Genomic DNA, 22,893 nt, shown 5'->3' with positions numbered 1-22,893 from the left:
AACATTTTCCCTATATAAGTGCTAGCCAGCTTCCCCCAGTTCTGGACTTCGGAACAGACCCTGGTAAACCTGCTCATATAACTGATCACTAATACGACTTCATAAACTCCCCAAATAGAACCCGATGCTCCCTTGTATCAGCATGTGCATAATTCAGATTTTAACGGGTATTAATCTTTCCACAGCTGGGGTGATTCACGAGGAAGAACATCAACAGGGTAGTGGGCAAATGCACAGTGGGCAAGCGTGCCTGTTTTTAAAACCTCTTCTCTCCTTTTTATGTAATAACTGATTATTTCTGGGGGGGGGGGGGGTTTAAGGCTCTGCATCCTAGGCTGCCCACACCTCTGCTGTGAGTGGGATTAGTCACAGCTGTTGCTGGAGATCTCTAATCTTCTTTGAACAGAGCTTGCCATTCTGCTCTGGTTGCCTTCGCTTTTCCGCCACGCCACAGGGTCTTCAAGGCTGCCAGGGGTCTTGAAAAACACTTCTTGGGGTGTGGAACGCATGTTCTTAGGAGTCAGCGGGGCTGCAGAAGACTATTCATAGGGAGAGACAAAAACAATTCAGAAGCCGTTCTCTCTCAGATCCAATTCATCTAGCTCAGAAGTGGGGTGAACCTGTGGCCCTTTAGACACTGCGAGGTTACAACTCTCATAATCTCTGACCCTTGGCTATTCTGGCTGAGGCTGTAAAGAGTTCAGCATCATTTTGAGGTTCCCTGCCTCTGCAATCACTAAAATGAGTTGCAGATTGAGGTTGAATGGAGCGAGCAATTTGTAGATGGTAGCCATGGTCTTAGTTCCGGTCTCTTCCCCCATTAAAACCGTTGATTTGTTTTGGTGGAGAAACCATGGGTGCAAGGAAGTTTGTCCCTCAGCCTATTTGAATTTGACCACCACATAGAATAGGAACCATTCATATATTGTATGAATGAATGTATGCCACTAATTATCCCAGCCTTTAAGAGGCTCCAGTCAAAAAACCAAAATTTTAAAGCATGCACTCAGTTGCATGTAAAGGGACCCCTGACCATTAGGTCCAGTCGTGTCAACTCTGGGGTTGCGGTGCTCATCTCGCGTTACTGGCCGAGGGAGCCGGCATACAACTTCCAGGCCATGTGGCCAGCATGACTAAGCTGCTTCTGGCAAACCAGAGCAGCGCACGGAAATGCCATTTACCTTCCCACCGGAGCGATACCTATTTATCTACTTGCACTTTGACGTGCTTTCGAACTGCTAGGTGGGCAGGAGCTGGGACTGAGCAACGGGAGCTCACCCCTTCGTGGGGATTCAAACTGCCGACCTTCTGATCGGCAAGCCCTAGGCTCTGTGGTTTAACCCACAGCGCCACCCGCGCTATACAACTCAGTTGTATAGGATTGCATTAATTCACCCTAGTTGCATGGTTCCTTATTGGGCGACATCCCATACAAGGAATTCCTTTACTGAAATCAACAAGAGAGTTACTGTGGTCTAGGGCAGTGTTTTTCAACCTTTTTTGGGCAAGGGCACACTTGTTTTATGAAAAAAATCACGAGGCACACCACCATTAGAAAATGTTAAAAAAATTAACTCTGTGCCTATATTGACTATATATAAAGTAATTCTCTTGAATAGGAATCAAATAAACACATTTTTTCCCACGGCACACCAGGCAACATCTCGCGGCACACTAGTGTGCCGCGGAACAGTGGTTGAAAAACACTGGTCTAGGGGTTAGTGTCAGATTAAGACTTGGGAGACCAGGGCTCAAATCCCCACTCAGCCATGAAACTCAGTGGGTGGCCTCGGGCCAGTCATAGCCTAAAACCACTTTGCAGGGTTTTGGGGATGAAAGAAAGAAGGGGGAAACCTTGACCAACCTGGAGAAAAGGATGGGATAGAAATACAATAAATACATAAAATCTGTGTGGGTTGTAAGACCATAAATGTGCTGGAGCTTATTATAAAGATGAGAGACTTTGTCCTGCGCAAGTGAGGGGAGGAGAATCCTAGCTTCATTTATAAATAAGCACCTGGCTGATTTCATAAATAGGAACTGCCGTTTACAAAATAATAAAATAAAACATTTAACAATGTTATGGTCTTCAGCTGCCACAAAAGCGCCAGTTTTGAAACGTAAGGTGATTTGGTTTAAATAGACGCATTTTATGCGCTCCCAATATGAGCTTCAGTTATGCAGGTGGCGCTGTGGGTTAAACCACAGAGCCTAGGGCTTGCTGATCAGAAGGTCGGTGGTTCGAATCCCCGTGACGGGGTGAGCCCCCATTGCTCGGTCCAAGCTCCTGCCAACCTAGCAGTTCGAAAGCACGTCAAAGTGCAAGTAGATAAATAGGCTGGAAGGTAAAGGGCGTTTCCGTGCGCTGCTCTGGTTCGCCAGAAGCGGCTTTGTCATGCTGGCCACATGACCCGGAAGCTGTACACCGGCTCCTTCGGCCAATAAAGCGAGATGAGCGCCACAACCCCAGAGTCGGACACAACTGGACCTAATGGTCAGGAATCCCTTCACCTTTACCCTGAGCTTCATTCACACCCAATCTTTGCATTCTCACCTGCTGGAATTTCAGGAGGGTGACTGGGTGCCCCATGCAAACCGGCGAGTCTGCTTTAATGGAGCTGCAGGCAGACCCGAGGACAGGACTCAGGTGTACAGCTGGCTGGATCTGCTGGTGCGGCTCCAGCGTTGGTAGCTGTGATGAATTTGGAGCGACTACTGCTGCTGGGGTCCCAATGAAAACAGGTGTTGTAGGTGACAGGCCAGGCATACTGAAATTCATGCACGTGACATTTGGGAAGGAGCCGGCAGGAGCAGAAGAAAGTTGGCTTGTGACTGCCGGGGAATAGATGAGAGGGAACGGTGCCAAGGCTGTAGATGGAACCATCATACAGGGAACGTTAAGCGAAGGGAAACGGCTCGAAGGCAGGTTGACGGGACCAGGAGCTTGGCTGGCAGGAAACAGGAAATTAAAGCCATTCAATCCTAAACAACAGAGAGAAGAACAGAGGCAGACATTTGCAGTTAGATGAGACAGTAACTGGCGGGATTCGCCTAGTTAGCCCCACCAGTGTAAGCCCTGTTCAAGGACTTCTGCTTGCACAATGGGGTTCCCCTCCCCTAGTGTGTGTGTGTGATGAGAACCTCCAGACCAAAATATTGGGTAAACGCGACATTGAATTCCACCCATTGCATATCCTTTTCTCTTGAGAAAGGGCCAAGGTTGGTTCATGGGCTAGAGGTTCTCCAGCTCTGCTATAGATTATGTTGTCAAACTACTGGCCCAGTGGCCACAGCAGCTGGGGCTGATGAGAGTTGGGGGCCACACCACCTGGGGCACCACCTCACTTGTTACTCTTTCTACGGGGAATGAGTGTTAAGCCTGAAAAATTAAAAAAATCTGGACAGCTTCTGCTAAGCTTTATGAAGTAGAGATGATCTAGTAGACAGATAGCGCGACTTCTCCATGCCATCCCCGACTTGGGGCAAGCTATGCTACAACAAAGCTACAACGAAGGGGATAGGTAACAGAGAAAGGATTTAGATTTGGAAATTCTAGCTCCCTACCTAGTAATCTATCAGCGTTTTGCATGCACCTAGTTTAAAGTATGCTCTGGCTAGGTGCTACATCAGTACCTAGTTCCCAAGAGTAGCCTTACCAGCTGCAGGCTGCACATAAAGATACTGTGGCAAGAAGGACTGATTGCCATTTTCTTGAGAGGCCTGTTCATTTTCCTTTGCATTTTCTTTCGAACACTTATTCCTAAATGGCTTTTCTTGCTCCCGAGTTTCCAAAGATTTAGCAGCTTCTATAGCAGCAGGCACCCCTGCTTCAAACTGAAGTTGGTCAATGGGACTGCAGTTACGATCCGAGGAAGATTCTGCATCTGTTGGCTTAGCATTCTTCTAAGAAAAACAAAAGTACAATTCATTTCATTAAAGAAATACAAAACAAAACAGGTATAGCTCTATTATGGGACTAGGACCCTAGTACAAATTATGTCTAGCTTTGAAAGGTTAAGAATAGTTGATCAAGGGATAAATTTATCATAAAATAGCCTTCTTTATTAGGGTCCTCCCCTACCCACCAAAACCAAAATGAAGCTTTGATTTCCAAGGCAGAACAGGCAGGAGTTAATTCATGCAACTGGCAAAAAAAATGACAAAGTAGCAAGAACCAATGATTTGTTCCTGAATGGGAAACACCAAGGACTGCCACAATCTGGAACAGGAAGCTGAGTGGCAATGACTTAGTGATAGCATTTTGCCCTTGCTCAGTCTGACTGATAACTTGGGAGCGATTTTGCATCCAAATCCACTCATTAAGGAATCCTTCTGCTACAATGTCTGATTTGACTCACTGGAATGACTCATCTAGGCTTATTTGCACGGCATGCGGCACATTGCGGAGGTGTTGGTGGACCGGTGCTTCTGATGGCATTTTGACTTCTTCAAGCTCTAGGAGACGTTTCGCTTATTTGCTTTCCTCTTCCAACACTGGAGGGACTGCACACAGAATCAGAGAGTTGGAAGGGACCCTAAGGAAGAGATTCCTGCAGTGCAGGAATACGCAGCTGTCCCATATAGGGATTGAACCTGCAACCTCGGTGTTCTCAGCAACACGCTCTGAACAAACTGCGCTAGCCAAAAAACGTTCCTTGCCATTTATCACATGTCTCTATGATGACTTCTGCAGCACAGAGGGGAAGCAAATACCTCAAAGCTTTACAGCAAACATGTCAGGGGCAATGAATGCTGCCTAGTTCTCTGCAGTATGCTAATTCATCTAGGTAAGGGTCATTTCAAGTGCAACCTTCCATTTCTCCTGCTGCAATCAAAACCTGGATATTGGTCCAACGTATTTCTCTTACCTTAGATACCACCAGTGAAATGGGACCGTCGCTCTGCTCCAGACTCTGCCTTTTTGCTGTCGGTTCCTCTTCTGTGGGAGGAACATGCCACTGGGAACTCCGCTTCTGACATTTATCTGGAGACTCGGCCCCTTCTGATGGGCAGGGTGACGTCTGGCCCTTGAGGTCCCAATTTCCCTTTTCTGGAGGACTTCCCCTCGAGAGACTCTCAGGAAGACTGCCACACAGCATGTACAGAGAGGGAGATGGCAAGTAAACAAAAGGTTGGTTGGAGAGCACGGTGGTTTTGCCAGCCTCTGACTTGGAAGCCAATAATGGCAGACCTTGGTCATTGATCCCATTTGGCAGAGACGGCTGTGACGTGTCTGAGCTTGCATTTGAGGAGAGGGGAGGGAAGGTGTTAAGACAACAGTCTGAGTCTCCAGGGAGAACAGAGAAAGGGGAAACGATGCCCAGGTTTCCTGCCGCTTCAAGACCTTTGCTAAAAAGACAAAGGGAGAGATAGTTAGTCTAGAACCATGGCACATGCTATTCTTGCTCTGCTAAGAAAAACCTTGCTTAGGAAAGAACTAAATCACCAAATGGTTTGCATACATGTGTCTATTTATTCCAGTTTAGGATGGGAAAATGCAATGAACAAGATTAGGCCTGAGGAAGGCTTGTTGCAATTTTCTGACGTGCTCTGAAGGCCTTCACACCAGAAGGGCAAGATATAAATGTTTCAATGAAAAACAAATTAAAATAAACAATCTGCTCTGTCACAAAATGGCAGTGCCAAAAAAACACCACTCTCTCCTACCACCATTGCCACCCTTTTTGCTGGCTTCACCTAGATTCAGACACTAACTAGAACATTATGTGATAAGTCACCATGTTACTACACGAGCAATTTTCTGTGCAAAAGGTAAAAGGGGTTTAAAATTTATGCTAGACTTGCAAGAGATGAGGAGATCTGACACTCTTATAAAGAGCTGTGGCCAAGGTGCTAGCTGATCAGTGTTATTCATGACAACACTCACAATGATGAGTACTGATTTCAAGAATTTTATTTGCCTTATGAAATGAGCACTGGAGGCCAAACAAGATTCTCAGCAAGTTGCCTCTGTCGTGTTTTAAGTTTAAGATGGTGCCATACACATTTTACTCAACTTTAAATTCACATAAAGAACCGCATCCTTGGATTTAATCCATCGCAATATTAGAACATCTACGTTATCAGGATAAAATGGCCATTGGGTAACACAAGCTTTATTTAAATCCAGCTTCCTCTTTAGATTTCTTATTCGGTCTCTCCATGGTAGCATAGATAATTTTCGGAGGTGCCATTCATTATATTTTAATGCAACCAAAGCTTCAAATTAGAGAGCTTCAAAATGTCTACCTTCGTTAAAATGTTAATATAGTTATTTACTTCACTTAGCGGGATGTATATTTTCACAACTATCAAGGAAACATCACACCAGGAGTTCGCTTTATTCTATGTGCTGCACCTTGTGCAAAGTCAAAATTTGTTCAAAAATCATGGACCCCATACTGGTGAGGTTTGCAAGCCTCCCAGAAAAGCAGTTATACAACCTGCTCCTGTTAGGTAAAGACCCGATGATTACCAGGGCGGTTGCCAGATTTTGTGTCCAAATTTGCAGATATAGACCTTCTTCTCAGCCCATCTAAGTTTCTCCTCAATGGAATCTCGAGCGAGCCGGGCTCAGCCTTCTGCAGCCACTATTTTAAATCTTTAACATTGTAATGCAATTAATAATTTTCTTTTAAATCTTGTTCAAAGAGTTTTATATATGTAACATCCCCAGAAAGTGTTTCGTCAAAGGGATCCGCTGTATTTATTTTTATTTTTACTTTACCTCCTTTTTAAGAGCTGGTCTTTGACCGTAATAAAGAATGATGATGATTGTTCAAGTCTAATGAGCAACCCAACTGGAGCAGCTGCTGTACCCCATGAAACTCTTTGTGAAACATGCAAAGCCACAAACTGTTACTGAATCATGGCCTGTTCTTGTCACATAAGCTATACTTGGAAGACTGAAGCTCATTTTAATGCAGACCACCGCTTTTGCAGAGTATCAAGCTTTAAAATCCACAACATACCGTGTGTCATCTTCCATCTTCTGGCAGCAAACAGATGCTAGATTTATCATTTTGGAGCAGCAGTCATCTGAAAAGCAGAACGCTGAATTAACTACCAACGGGTGACGGTTATGTTTGTACCGCCATGCAAACGCCCAATCATGTCTTCTCTTGAGAAACAACTACAATTCACAGAGAGACATGAACTTAGGAAGACAGGCAGCACTGTTGATGAGTACTGTTTCAGGGACCATGTATATAGGATCCGGTAATTATTCATTTTCTAGGCTCCATCTCGGATGGGGCTGCAATGGAAGTATTGAGAGAATTCTTCGGCTACACTCCCTGTTCTTCCTTTGAAGTCACAACTTGAAGTTTCAATCACTTGACATCAGATCTCAGATGACTGTCACCGTCAAAGTGATTTGCAGTTCCTTCTCTAGCCTATATGAAAATACAGGTGTCCACAAATTTTGGCTGGCCATCATAGACAGCTAAAACATCTGGTTGCCAGGATGCTTCCCCACTCACCGCTGAGCTTGGGAATGCAGTATGACTGTGAGAACAATCGTCTTCCCACTCACCCCACAGCTCTTTAGCGTGTTCATGTTCAGCTCCTCTTCCAAAGCTAACCATGATACAAAATCAAAGAATCATAGAATTTTGGAGTTGGAAGGGACCATGAGGGTTATCTCATCCAACCCCCTGCAATGCAGGAATCTTTTGCCCATTGTGGGGCTCAGCCCCATGACCCTGAGGTTAAGAGTCTCATTCTCTACCAACTGAGCTATCCCAGGTCTAGCCCAGCCCTTCTCTTGAGCCCAGAGTTCCCGCAATTGTGCTGCACTTCAGAGATCCTTGAAGAGGCCCTGAAGAACATCACAATATAGATACACATTTCTTCTGAGCTGGGGGGGGGGGGAGGGCTGTGTAGGATTGTTCTTGAAGCTGTGCCCTCAAAGCGTCTCTGAGGTTCAGTGGAATTGCAGAAACTATTTCCTCTTTCCTCTCCCAGGAATTTATAGACCTCAGTGAAAATGGTGGCCTGGAATTCAGAATTTTAAAAAATATTCTATAGCTCAGTCCCGATGCCTACAACTTACACCCAAGCACATTTTTTTTGCAGTTGGAGGCAACCATTCTATTGTTCCGTAGGCCAAGGTAACACAGTACTTTCTGAGCTAGGCTCCGTGCACCAGGCAGAGATGGGCCAGTTGCCATTCTAGTAAAACCTTCAAATCACTTTATAAAGCCTGACAGTGCTGAAGTGTGAAAGTACTATAAACAGGATTGTTCCAGCCAGCTCCATCTTACCAGCAACCATAAAATAATATGTTCTCTTTCCATTTAAAGGGCTTTAATCTGCCTGTGCCAAATTCTAACAAAAGGAGCACGCTCTAAGTTTAAGCTTGCGGAAAGGGAGCTGCTTTACCCGAAAAGAGATGCGCAGGTGCACGGCTATTAGCCGGAAGGTTGTTAGCAGAGCTGGTGGGTTGGAGGAGCTCAAGGCCTCCCCAAGTTACCTTGTTTCCCCCTGCGTGGGCTGCTGGGTTCTGAGCTGGCCTTCCTCTTGGCCACTTCGGAAGGCTGAGCTGCGCCAAAAGAAGCGTGTCGCGAGAGCCGCTCTTTCCTACTGGCACAGGCTTGATGGGAGACGCGGGCCGCCCCTTTCGCTTTCGTCAAAGCAGCACAGGCTGGAATCTCCATCTTTATGCCACCTAAACAAATGCATTCTTCGTTAAAACCAGCTAGTCAAAGGATGACCTGCAAGCCGCGCTCTACATGAAGAAGCCCTGGCAGTAAACCAGTTTCACTGACAAAGCAAGACACTTCACAGGTGAAGCAGAAGAGTTATAATCGGAAGACGCCTACTGAGGCCCCTTGAATGGCGCCCTTGCAATGTTAAGGGTTGGGCTTTCTATTCTTCACATTACTAGAGTCTCCTTTACATAAATACGAGAAACCATTTGAGCCGGGTTGGGGCTGTTAAGGCTGTAAGAAATGCATAAAAAGAGATTATGACATAATTTGAAGAATATTACCATTGTCTCCAGTGAACTCCGCCGGCCCAATCCATTTGAAGGCTGGCTTACGACCCCTTTCCTCTGTTACATGCACTTTCTCAATGAGCCCAAGGCTTGTCAGGACGTTGGCAATATCGTACAATCGCCGTACCTTTGCTAAAAGAAAACAATTGAAAAAAGCATTACATTAAGATGTAACTAACCAGGCTGAAGAACTGCTACCAGAGAACCCAGAAGTAAAATCATGAGGACATGGTACAAAAAATGTAACGTATTTTAGGTCTTTGGGGTGGGTGAACTCTTACTCTTGACTGGTGGATGAATTCCCTAGCAAAATTACTATGCATAAAGATTTGTATCTGGAACATGAATATGCCATATTCATTAAGAAAAAAAACCATAAAACTAATTGTTTTATATTACAGTATAGTCCTTGAGTTCAAACCCTGGTCCTACATAAATCAATGAATTGATTTTAATCCAGCAGGATTGCAGGCTCTTTAAAATACATTCATAACCAAATCTAGGATAATAAATTTTGTTCCAGAGCTTTGTGTGCTGTTTTCATCTTAGGCAGGACCACAGGAGATCATTTTATCGTTTAGTTTTAAAAATCTGTTTTCAGTGCACAGTGGCCAAGTAATCGTTAATATTCATGTACACGCATCCTGCACAAGCTAAGGTTTGAACTAGGCTCTTGTATCACCTGCATAACATGATGCAGGGTCATCCTGTTCCATATGAATCTCACCCCCCTAAAAAAATCTGAAAAACCAAGTATGTTCCCTTGTGATGTCAGCATGACTATTATTCTCTGCAGTGACTAAATGATAATTCACCCCAGAAACAATCCTTACTTTTAAACTTGCTGTGATCTGCTGTATCCTGGCTTTCTTCTATCAATATTTTTGCTGCTATGTCGAGAGTAACTATCTTGGTCTTGGAGACGAGGAACAGCATGACAAATTTTTGGCTCATAATCCTCAACGACTTGTCCTTTCTGCTGTTTGCAGACGCTGTATTACAAACACAACCCAAGTCTCAGCATGCTACATCTATCACAGCCAAGAAAGCGTTTTGAAGGCTTCTCAAGCAGAAAAAAAGAAAAACATTTCCTTGTTGGGAAGCAGGTTGTTTTTTTTTAAATGAGCAGAAAATAATTGCCTATAGCAGATGGGCAGTTGCACTTTAACTCTCTTAAGGAAAGAAGGAAGGTCATAGCAAAGTATCTTGAAGGAGTGTGTGGAAAGCAGGACATTCTGAGGATTATATTCTGCATAGAATATAGGAGCGAAGAAGAGTGAAATCAGAAGTTAGAAGGAAGCACCAGAAGAAAAAGGATATGTAGGTTGACTTATTTTATTTATAAAAGCATTTACATAGCACCATTGATAAACAGCCTCGGCCTCGTATACCTGAAGGAGTGTCTCCACCCCCATTGTTCACTGAGTTCAAGCACCAAGGGCCTTCTGAAGGTTCCCTCACTGCGAGAAGCGAAGTTACAGGAAACCAGGCAGAGGGCCTTCTCGGTAGTGGCGCCTGCCCTGTGGAACATCCTGCCATCAGATGTCAAGGAAATAAACAACTATCTGACTTTAAGAAGACATCTGAAGGCAGCCCTGTTTAGGGAAGTTTTTAATGTTTGCTGTTTTATTGTGTTTTTAATATTGTTGGAAGCCACCCAAAGTAGCTGAGGAGACCCAGCCAGATGGGTGGGATATGAATATATTTATTATTATTATTATTATTATTATTATTATTATTATTATTATTATATACTGCAATATCATGGCAGCATTTGGGGCAACAAGAGAGGGCAAAGACGCAAGAGCTAATCCTATATAGTTCCACCATTTGGACGAAAAGAAGTCTTGTCCCCACAAAATGCAGTAATTTCAATGCAGTAATTTACTTCAGAAATAGAAATAGAACACCTGTCACATGTTGATGATGGCAAGGACCTCTCTCTTTATTTTGCCAGTAGCCTTTGCTAACTTACCAGATGGACAATCTGTCTCTGAGAAGTCAAGCAATTGCCGGTCTTGGAAATCTAGAAAGGTCTCTTTTTTGTGTTCTCCAAATTTACAGTAAAGGTCTAGCTCTTTATGCTGGAAAGAAGCCATAAGTTCTTCATATTTCTGCAGCTCTCCTATTTCCTGGAGGTTTCTGAGCGTTTGACTCAAGCTGTGACGACCGTGCCAACAGTACTGATTCTTAGCCACTCGGCTAACGAGATCAAGAGACTCCAAGACATTCACTATGTCATAAATTCGTCTACGCTCAACTCCTAGATGCGGAACGAAAAGCAAGACAAAGAGAATAAAAGCACAACATTGCAAAATACACCAAACAAAACCAAACTCCCACATTACAAGACAAGACATGGTGGTATTCTACTTCCAAAACGAGGAACACAAGTATGGTCTCATGTTCTACTGTTTAGCAACCAGACAAGATATAGACACAACAGCTGTCAAAAGAGCAAAACTTTTCAGTGGCTCATTAGAGATGTGCTGTAAAGTCACATAACAGCAGGAAATTGGTCTCTTTGGGGCTACTTTCCATGTACAAGTCACAGAGACTTTCACATAATTCTAGCTGAAGTATTCGCATCACAGTGATGTCTTGTGGTCTGCCTGGCTCTCTCTCTCTCTCTCTCTCTCTCTGTGTGTGTGTGTGTGTTAGGTAACACCAGAGGGTTAACATGGTGTCTCTGGCTTAAAAACAGTTTTACCTGTCCAGGTCCTTTGGCTCAAAGGTATCCTATAGAAGAGCTTTTATGGCTTATTCACAATATGGACACTGAGGTCCAGTGCCGAGGGCTTTCTGGTGGTTCCCTCACTGCGAGAAGCCAAGTTACAGGGAACCAGGCAGAGGGCCTTCTCGGTAGTGGCGCCTGCCCTGTGGAATGCCCTCCCACCAGGTGCCAAAGAGAAAAACAACTGCCAGACTTTTAGAAGACATCTGAAGGCTGCCCTGTGCAGGGAAGTTTTTAATGTGTGACGGACTGTTGTATTTTAATATTTTGTTGGAAGCCGCCCAGAGTGGCTGGGGAAACCCAGCCAGATGTGAGAGGTATAAATAATAAATCATCATCATTATTATGGATAGTAGCCTACATAGCTGCTTCTGTTAAAATGATTTATCTTTCCTTTGGGTGCCTCAATGTGGAAGCATTCAGCTTGAGGAAGGCTACATGAATAGTGAATCCCTACGTCATCCTTTCATGTCTAGACACTCCCGTTATCATTTGAAAAAGCCAATCCCGGAATGAAAAACCTCTATGGAAGAAGTACTGTAGCTCATGATTGTCTATACCTAGACATTTAATTTAATTTAAAATATCAATTAGGCAGTTATTAGTTTGTCACGCAGAACAAGAGAAAACAGGTTGCTGGCTACCACCCCGGTGTTAAACTAAGCGGCCTTTGCCACTGCTTAAGGGACAAGCAAAAGTGCCAGAACTCCTAATAACACCGCCTTCTGAGGTATTAGTGTGGCGGTGATGTAGTTAGAATCTCTGTCTCTCCCCCACCCCATCCCCAATAAAAGAGTAAATAATGTATAGTTACTTAGTCAAAAACAGCATGTGGCTTTGTGGCACTTGTTACAGCATTAGAATGTACGCAACGATCCTTAAATTTGCATGACAACATCCATAAATTATCCCCGTTAACAGAAGAAATGCTAATAAACTGTAAACTGCAGTCAAGTCTTCAGAGAGAAAGAGAGTTATTCCGGCGGTAGCCAATGGGGTATCTTCCAGATGCTATGGGCTATAAGCATACACCAGGCACCCCCAACCTTCGGCCCTCCAGATGTTTTGGACTACAATTCCCATCATCCCTGACCACTGGTCCTGTTAGCTAGGGATCATGGAAGTTGTAGGCCAAAACATGTGGAGGGCTGCAGGTTGGGTATGCCTGGCATACTTCATCCCCAGACAACGCAGCCTATGGTCAGGGATGATTGGACTTATAGTCTGTAAAATCTGATGGGCACTACATGTTGGGTTTCTATTCCTCTCACTGTGCAGATATTGTGTAGGATTGGTTTATCACATGTCTGTGTTATGCACTCCAGCACCGACTGTTGGAATCACGGGAGCGGATGTTTACTGTACTCCGTTTCCGTTTTTTTTCCTTCTTCTTCAGACTTCTCTCCAGAGAGAGGAGACATGTTTTCTTTTGTTCTGCCTTATACTTAATAAAGTAGCTTTTAGTGCATACAACCTCAGCCTAGCTCAGTCTGCGTTTATCTCAGCTGGACTCTGAATATGTGCTCAGTGTCTCCAAGACATGAGTCATTATAAATCGCCGGGGAAGGCTGTCGGAACTCCCTAGAGCTGCATGCTGAACGCTGATGGGAGAGACCGGCTGGAAATGTTCCTGTTGTATGCCTGGGGGTCGTCCAACCCCCGGCTGACCCAACACTACATTGGCTGCTCTTTAGGGTTATTCAGAGTGGACGGCATTCCAGCGGTATGCTGATGGGGCAAGAGAAGACAGCCTACTTTGTATTAAAACACAGTTGCCACCCACCTCCTCCAAGTATTTATTACTACTACTCTAGGATGGACAGGCAGAAGATTTGAAACTGTTTGGGCTCTGGGTGTAGTTGAGTTGTTGCTGTGATGTAGATCTCCCTTGAATTACAATGTTGACGTCCGCTTCAACAAGGCTTGGAATTCATTCACCTGGGAAAGGGCATGGTACTGCAAACTTGTGGTAGAGTCATCCACCCGTTATTCATGCTCCATGAGAAGATTTACAAGTGGGACCAAGCAGCGTCCCTGCATCATCACTCACAGGCTAAGCCACAGATGACACTATTAATTGGAGTTTAGGGAACTATGAAAATGGTGCTCAAGTGCAGAGAGGTGCCCCCCCTTCAGCAGCACATCTGGGGCAGCGAGCCTATAGTGAAAACGACTTAGTGCCCTGCTCAATATTTCTCGACGCTGTCACATCTCATTACATCTTCCATTAAACTTCCTTTAGCAAAAGGCTACACAAATCTGCCCTAACAACACCATGTCAAAAATCTATTTTAAGAAAATATGCTATGCAAATAGAAAGATGAAAAATAACTTTATACATATTTATGTGAAACTGCCTTCTGTGCCAGATCAGACTATTGAGCCCAATACTGCTTTACTCTTACTGGAACATAAAAAAGCAGCTGCTTTGCCTTATACAAGATATCCCAGTGTTGCCTCTTGTGACTAGCAGTGGCTATCCAAGCTCTCCGACAGAGGTCTTCCCTATTATCTGTAACCTAGAGTCTCAGCGCAGTTTCTACAGTGGGCAGAGCTGGGATGGGCAGGGGTTAAGAGGGAAGGCTTGGAAAGAAAGGTCTCTTTACAGGGAGGGCTCAGGGGGAGGGGGCATATTCAGGGAGGAATTAAGGGGGGAAGTTTCTGGGAAGGTTTCAGGGGTGGGTAGTTTCAGGGTGGGCAGTTTCTATGGCGGACTGAGCTGGGATGGGATGGGGGCAAAAGCAACAGGCTCTCTGGGGCTGAGCCGGCTCGCGCGCCTGCTCGTCGTCCTCCTCCTGCTCCCGCTGCCCCGTCGCTACCTCTGTTCCCCTTCGGGGAGAAGGGACGGGAGGAGGAGGCGATCCTCGCGCAGAGCAGGCACAGGAGGAGGGATCAGAGAGCAGGCACAGATGGGGGATCGGCAGGGCAGGGGAGACAAGCAGCAAGAAAGGATCCCTTTCTTGCCGCTTGTCCCTTTGCAGCCGCCCGCTTCACTTGAGTATAAGCCGAGGGCGGCTTTTTCAGCCCAAAAAATGGGCTGGAAAAGTCGGCTTATACTCACGTATATACGGTAGTTAATTAATGTAATTTACTGTATAGGCCACATAATTTTCAGGGCAGCTCACAACAAGAAATGCATAGAATGTGACAACCCCAATTCTAGTTAAATAAAACATATTTGAGTCCATCTGATTTTGCACCTCAGGTTTACATCCAGCAAGAAACATGGTGCTGTATATATTAAATATCCTGTTTCAGATAACTGATAAGTAGCACCAGTGGGGAATATTTTCAGTTTCAGCCATTGAGTTTTCATGGCAAAAAAAACCCCTGTACCTTCTCCCATGGAATCACCACTGAAATGCATGGGAAATTTCAGGAGAGGATAGTTAATTTAAGTGGGGTTTGTAAGGAGAACTGCTTGTCTTAAAGGGGATACTATCTAGTTCAACTGGAGCATTCATTCCTGCAGTCTATATTGCTTCCTTGCATACATACCAAGACTAGAAGCCACTTCGTCCAAAGAAATTGTTGTTTTTTCTGCTGATAAAGGATAACTGGGGTAGCGGGCCAAGAACTTTTGGCACAGCAGCCCTAAGCTTTTCTGCTTTCTGCTGGGTCTCTGCTTTTCATATTCATCCACTGCTCCATCATCTACGGTACCACACTAGAAACAAATAAAATGGGTTGTAGTTGGCTGGGTTTTTTTTTTTTTTAAACAACACCTTGTTATATGGCACAGCATCAGCAACACATGTTGTATTTTTAATACGTAAGACCTGGCCTTTCAGAAGAAAAATGAAATACATGCATAAGGTATTAAGCAAGTCTAGAAAGTTGTAGATCAAGGATAGCCAAGTAACCTCCAGATGTTGCTTGACTAAAATTCTCATCTACCCTGACCATTGACCAAGACAGCAGCATGGCAGACAGGTCTTGGACACTGGTAGCTCCTCTGAAAAGCAGGATAGTACTGGAAATGTGATGGTTTGCAAGGCAGCAAGAATAAAACTGGTCCAGTGTTGAACGTAATGAGCAACACCGCACATTAGTTTTGATCGGGAGCCTTTCCACCTATCTCTAGAGGTGTAGCATTTAAACTTTACAATTGGCCTAGGGGCATAGGAAGCTGCCTTTTACTGAGCCCAAGTAGCTGGTCCATCTAGCTTTTGCCTACACTGACTGGCAGCAGCTCTCCAGGGTTTCAGAAGGGACATTCCCACCCCTACCTGGAGATGCTTCTGCATGCCAAGCAAATGCTCTGCCACTGAGCTGTACCCCTCCTCTGCCTGCAGGCTTACAGCCCCAAAGGCACAACATGAAGAAAACTGGATGCAGAAGAAAGAGGGCAATTTTGAGAGAAAGATCTTTGTTGAAATAGCCTCAATGTTGCACACCACCCTGGGAGCTTTTGATGAAGGGCGGTATAAAAATCAAATAAAGAAAACAGATTTTTTTTTTCATATTTTATGTATACATAACGACATCTTTTTAATTCACGATTCCAGTGACACAACAGCTGGTAGTCATTTATTGTGCAATATATTTGTAACGGCAGTGAAATTTTGGGGAGGGGGAGGAAGGTTTAGAAATTTAAGTATCTTGCTCATGTCACTTGGAAAGCACAAAGTCTGTCTGCTCCCCCATGTATTCCTGTTTCTAAGGAAAGTTCACATTCTCTAAATCTTCCATGCCGGTGGCCCTGTGAAGCAGCTGTGCAGGGGAAGTAATATGTGACAGTACAGATCAAAATGGCAGGCGAAGAGACAACAAAGGAAGTTGCACTTTGGTTATGTGAGCAGAAATAGGAGAATGGCTGTGAAAAGCCCAATCAGAACAATTTGGGAGAGCTGTCCACAAATCAGATAAATGAAGAAGGCGCCAAGACAGCTACAAATGAAATATCATTTAGTTTAAACAGATAATAAATGACTAATTCAAAAAAAAAATGTGCTGTGGAAAGTCTCTCTTACCTGCAAGGAATCGGGAAAAGCGTCATTAAATTCATTGTTCTCAATTGGCCTGAAGAGCTCCTTCTTCTTTTCTCTGTCCCGCATGTCAGGGCTAGCAGCACTAATAAGCATCTTTAGGTTAGCTGTCGGGGTCCATGGATCTGCCAGGGGCCTATCCGTCAGCTTAACAGGTGTAATTGGACTTCTCTCGGGGGTACAGGTTTTTTGCTTTGACAAATCAATGGGTTCGTTTTTCATGGGAGTCTTTGGGGTCATTCTGGGTCGATCAAATATGTTTTCCTATTAGAAAGAAAAGATAGCTTTGGAGATAACTGGAAGGCAGAGAAGCAGCCAATCAATGCTGTGGTCCTATTGCACCAAAAAACAGTGGCCTGCTCAGTTACAAATGGCTCCCATAGAGATCTATGGGGCAAGGTACAGAGGCTAAAATTTAGGGTGGAGTTGAGAGGGAACCTCATCCCAGACCCTCGTGTCTCAAAGGAAGGAGACAAGTTTATAACCAGTGCATTGCTTTACCTTAGCCATATAGGCAGGGAAATAAAGTGATGTACTTTGGAAGAACTCTACTACAGTTGTACTTCGGTTCTCGAACGCCCAGGAGCTCGTACGTGTCGGCTCCCGAACGATCGAAAACCGGACGTGAGTGCTCCGGTTTTCGAACATACTTTTGGAAGCCGAATGTCCAAAGGGGCTTTTGATTGACTGCAGGAAGCTCCGCGCTTTGGAAGTCGAATGTTTTGGAAGTTGAACGGAGTTTCGGAATGGATTCCGTTCAACTTCCGAGGTACGACTGTATTTTACTTTCTATGTGCCCACTCAACTGCTTCAGTCTAGGGAACTGGCACCATTACAGTTGCCATATAATATTATTCCACAAATGAAAGAAAATGGTATTTTAATACCTGCATATTGGAACTCCATGCCTATTGACAGCAGACAAGAACCTCTGCTGGCTCTTTTTGGGACCTGTTCAAAACAGGTTTTGTTTAAGGCAGGTCTATCCCAACATGTAGAAGTTGGTGTGTTTCAATCTCTTGTACTGTTAATTTTTTATCATTTTAAAATATTTTTAATTGTAAATTTTAATATTTCATGTAAGCCACTTAAGAGGCTTTATTACACCCAAGCAGTATGTCAATTTTGTTAAATAAAAATAAATGAAATAAATATCTGTGACCCCCCTGACATCCCAGCCCCCCATCAACGGACACTACCCTGAGGTGTTAGGATGTTTTAAGAGCAAGTTATCGCACAATCACACAGGCCCTCCCTCTAAACACGCTTCACCCAATACAATGACAGGCATTTTGTTCAAACATATTGTGCCTGAGCTAAATACCTGTCAGTCAAGTAGCAAAGACCAAAATACAGTTTATGGTCAGGGAACAATTCTCAAGGTTAGCATTGTTCCTAAGATTAGGGATTTAATTTTTGCCATAGGATTAAACACCCTTCATGTAAATGGGCGAAAAGTGGGCTGAAACCAGACAGTGGATTGGAACAACGGGGGACGGGGGGACGGACAACTTTTTGTCCCAGACTCTGATGACCACAATATGTGGGGAGAGTCCAGTTGTGTCAAATTTAAGCCTATTTACCCTGTTCATAGAACGCAGTGGAAGCCATTCACCAGCATAGGCCCTTGACATTTTCATAAACCTATCCAGGATACTATTTCTTGGTCTCAGAAGAACATGACAGAACCTATGGAAATTACTTCTGTACATTCTGAAATCTTATATTGGTTACCAATACTTCAAATACTGCGGGGGACGGACAGCTTTTAAATTGTGCAATGCTTTCACTCTTTTCTGGAATGTATAAGAAAAATACATACAGTACACACAATTTTCTTAAAATCTCAATTAAAATCAAATTAACTGTGTTAAAAACAGTTGCCAAGCTGATGAATGGACTTGGAGAAAATTTCATTTAAACTATACATTTCTATTCCTCAGAGTTGCCAAGGTATGATTGTACAAATCTCTGATGAAACTGTCCATTGAACAAGTATCTCATCCCTGTTCTGTGTGATACATCACACTGACTCATGTATTGTTTAACCAGTGATTAAGTTCATTTGGCAGGGATTTAACAGACTCACTAATCTGGTCTACTGCGTATTTTGCTTGACTTAAATGCCAGAGACACAGGCCTGGTTCACACAGGTAAAGGTTTTGTGCAAGCAGACTCCTGGAAAGCCCACAAGTCACTTTGCCTGCAAAGTTTGACTTAGCATCCCGCACAAAGGCAGGTTGTGCGGGATGTCATTCAAACCCAGGCTTGTAGTTAAGGACTCTTCTCACTAAACACGAGCTGTAGTGAGGAAAAGCATAACCATGGGCCCAGGTATTGATGACATGCTAAGCCAACCTTGGTTGAGCTCAGGAGTAAAAATAGACTGGGGCTGCAAGGTCCCAATAAACCAGAGTTTAGCTTACTGTGACATGCAAATGAAGCCACAGAAATCCCTCTCAAACTGTAGCCTGCTTATTCCATCCTATAGAACTCAGTGGGAGCCATTGTGAGGGCCTAATTGTGTTTTCTTTCGTACTGCGTTTCTCCTGCAAGACTCCTTAGTTTTCTGCTACTTCAGATTAACACATCTTACCAATATGGTCATGTCAACGCACACTGCTGTATCAGTACCATATTTCTTACTGAAACCTCCTGCTATGGGAAACTTTGCAAGGCCGAAAAACGATTGTGCTGCTCTCACTAGCTTTTCTGGTAGGAATATACCACAGCAGTCAACAGTCATATAGACTTGTATTGCCTGTTTGGTTAGCTAGTGTTAAGAGATCTACTATAGATAAGCAACAACGTCAAAAGAGCCAAAAGTGATTGCGGAACTTGAAGTGATTAATACCTACAATAGCAGCAAACTGAGACAAGCATTTTTTTTTTAAAAAAAAAAAAGGTTAAAAACTATTGAATCAGAGAACAAAAAATTATTTGTTTACTTAATTGAGCTTTCTTCTGGCTTCTTCACTTTTACACACACACACACTGCTTGTAAATTTCCAGGCCTATTGTTCCACTAGCAGCTAGTCATTGCTTTTCCAGATTAAAAAGCGCTATTTTGAGGTGAAGGTTGTGCCCCCCCTTAGATAAAGTCTATAATGTGAGGTTCCAGTCAACATAGAACAGGGGCGGCCAACTTCCAAGAGACTGCGATCTACTCACAGAGTTAAAAACTGGCAGTGATCTACCCCCTTTGAGGGGGTCCAGGTCAAAGTTATTGAGCTTTTTTTAGGAAGGAAAGCCCTGTTTTGGGGGGTTCACGTAGAAGTTGTTGAGCTTCTTTAGGGAAGAGGAAAGCGACATTGAGCTTTTTTTGCTTTTAGGAATGAAAGCCGTATTTTTGGTGGTTCAGGTCATTTTAGGGATGCAGGACAAAGATGTTGAGCTTTTTTTAGGGGAGCCAAAGTTTTTTTAGCTTCTTTGGGGGGAGCCACTGATCTTCTGGTGATCTACCACAGGTGTCCAGTGATCTACCGGTAGATCACGATCTACCTGTTGGACATGCCTGACATAGAATGTAGCATCTCAGGAGAAACCAATCCATTACATTGACTTGTATGCCTCATGGATACAGGAGACCCCTTGCTGTATTTTGTTTTTGCTTTAATGCAACTGCCAGGTATGTGTGTCCCAGTTTGAATGGAACAGCCCTTTCCCAGGAAGGAAAGCTCATCGCTGAAGCTGCCTTGGCAGGGGAGGGGGGGAGCATATTACTCCACTCCTCTCATTTGGTTAACAGCAGCTTCAGAATGGTTGGAAGATAAAGGGTTAAGTACCCCTCCCCCAATGCCACTGCTCCATTCAAATCCGGACCACTGCATTAAAGTAAAAACACTTGACACTGGAGACATTTTTCTTGCTGTGCTTTCTGTTTAATCAGGAGCACCTCTTCAGGTTTACTGTTTCATATCTGAAACCAGACATCGACCCATTTTGCTCAGTGAGAGCACTAGTAGGATACAGTACCGCATCAGCCTCACCCCTTTCACAGGTATAAGAGTCTGCCACAAACATCCAATCAGGAATGACAGGATTGTCCATAATCCCATGCCCATATGGCAAATGTCTTGCACAAAATCTCGTTAATAGAAAAAAAACGACTCCTCATTTCCTTTAAAGGGCAGGGGTGGAGAAACTGGCTTTTTGTGAAATTACAACCAAGGGGAAGATCTTTTGCAAGTTTCGGAGAGAAGTGCCCAACTGAAAGAGTGATTAAATATGTAAATTGTTACAATTTTATTTTTAAATTTTATGGAGCTACTAACTATAATCATACTTAAAATGGTTTTGTTTTTTTGAGTCGGACATGACAGGTAGGTTTTACTACTTTGGAATATTGTAAGTTCCAGCATGATTTTAATAAATGAGAACGCAGTTTAGAACAAAGCCTGACTGCCGTGGGCAGATTTGAAAATACCGAACTGGGTGTTTAGGCACCTGCTTACCTTTTGTGCGCTTTCCCCATCTTCATCTATAAAATCCCTTTTTCCATGTCTAGAGCTGATCAGGTCTTTTAGCGTTAAGCAGTTAATCTCCATCTGTAAAATTGAAAGTTGCACAAGAGGGTCAGCACCTTACATCATCTCCCACCTAAAAAAAAAACCAGCTTTCAGGTCCTCTTCAAACCCCAAAATAATTTGGGCAAAGCTTATGAAGTTCAATACTCTCAGGTATTAAATTAAAAAAAAACCCCACCAAAATTAATAGAAGGATCAGATTGGGGGCCAAGGCGGCGGTGACGAAACGTAATATTAAAAAATCTTCAGATTCTGTAGAATGGGTAGAAATTGACCTGGGAGAGGAGGTGGGTGTCCCCGAAAAGTGGGAATCCTCTGAGGGCGAATCTGTCATTTGGGAGCTCAGGGTGTTCGCCCCGGTATCAGTTACTTTTGGCGCAAAGAACCTGGAAGTGAAATCCCAGCTTTGAAACTGAAGCGGGACAGAAACTGCCCACCTCGCAGCTCAAGGCGGTTGAGCAAGACTCGCGCCCTGAGAGCGGGAGAGACCCCGGCCTCCCCCCCCCCAAAAAAAGGTGGTCTCCCGCCCCCCGCCATGAAGCCTCTGGCTCGGCCTCCCCCTCGGTGCAGCCGCAGGGAAGAATAATATGACGGCACAAGCGCGGGAGACCCACCTCCCATTTTTCCCGCCCCGCAAGAAAAGTTTAAGAAACTTACATTTTTTCTTCGAGTTTCCTTCCTGTCCTCTCAAAGGGACCCCTTCCCGTCAGCGCCTCCAGGCCCGCTACTAAAGCCGCAGCCGGGCTTGAGGCTCATCGGGGTGCCTCCGAAGGGGGAAAAAAAAAACACGAGCCCCCCGCCCCAATGCAACGTTGACCTCCTGCGCCCTTCCTCCCTCGCTTACGCCTGCGACGTGCCTGCACTGGCCGCTTCCCCGCAGCCCCCGAGATTCCACTAGGCGCTAAAGCTTCTATTCTGGCGCCCTGCAACATATTTTTACAATCCGGCCAATCAGGCTCCCTCCGAGGGGGCGTCCCCCTGGCGTTCCCGCCAATCAGATCGAAGCCCTGGCTCGGAGAGTTTGGCGCGGCATTCGGCGCGCTCTTGTCCCAATGTCCCGCGCCGACGCGGTGGGGAGCCTTGCGGCTGTTTCCCCGCCGCCTCTGCCGCCGCCCTCCTCCCACCTTGCGCCACCTGGGCCGCCCCGCCGCCTCCGCCGCTGTCGCTGTCGCTAGGCAGGAGGAGCGGGAAGCTCCGGATAATGAGAGGCGGCGCGGCGCAAGGGAACAGATGGGGGAAACCTGATCCTAGGCGACGCTGCGAAGGGTGGCGGGACCGCTCAGCTTCCTCCCTCCCTCCCTTGCAAGTCTGCCGTTGGCAGCTCGGGCCCTGCCTGGAATCGCCTAGCGATGACAGGAAGTACGGAGCTTTCCCAGAGGGAAATACAGAATAAAACGAAGCGCCCTTTTGTTTTACTGGCAGACAAGCGTTTCTGGAAAATAGGTACATTCAGACGTGCAGTTTGGAGAAATAATTTAAATGCGCCGCCCAGTTTGCCTGGCTGGCAATTTTTTCACGTGATTCCCACCTTTTTAATGCATCAGATCAGATTAAAGCCAGGCGCCCTGTGGCTAGAAATGCGGCGGCACAAAAGGAAGCCTGGATGAACCCTTCATTCAGAGTTGCTGCTTCACATGTTAGGGATTT

The 22,893-nt window shown here is 44.8% G+C and overlaps 1 protein-coding gene across 2 annotated transcripts; it reads right to left on the bottom strand.

Moving 5' to 3' along the window:
- Positions 1-319: 319 nt before the first annotated feature.
- E2F7 (E2F transcription factor 7) lies at positions 320-21,325 on the bottom strand. 2 transcript variants are annotated; one of them, XM_033162554.1, is made up of 12 exons: positions 21,175-21,325; positions 16,706-16,984; positions 15,231-15,399; positions 10,974-11,261; positions 9,832-9,990; positions 8,993-9,130; positions 8,474-8,668; positions 6,972-7,038; positions 4,869-5,349; positions 3,657-3,903; positions 2,555-2,982; positions 320-539 (listed from the first exon to the last, which is right to left on the bottom strand). In XM_033162554.1, exons 1-12 carry the CDS (start codon positions 21,265-21,267, stop codon positions 363-365), a joined length of 2,721 nt encoding a protein of 906 aa, XP_033018445.1. In that variant the 5' UTR covers positions 21,268-21,325; the 3' UTR covers positions 320-362. The 2 variants fall into 2 exon arrangements, with proteins under 2 accessions (XP_033018445.1, XP_033018446.1); XM_033162555.1 differs by lacking the exon at positions 21,175-21,325 and adding an exon at positions 18,304-18,369.
- Between the last annotated feature and the right edge of the window lie 1,568 nt (positions 21,326-22,893).

The sequence above is a fragment of the Lacerta agilis genome, chromosome 10 (assembly GCF_009819535.1).
Source record: "Lacerta agilis isolate rLacAgi1 chromosome 10, rLacAgi1.pri, whole genome shotgun sequence".
Lineage (NCBI taxonomy): Eukaryota > Metazoa > Chordata > Lepidosauria > Squamata > Lacertidae > Lacerta > Lacerta agilis.
The sequence above is the reverse complement of the archived record's forward strand: the minus strand, read 5'-3'. Positions and strand labels throughout refer to the sequence as shown.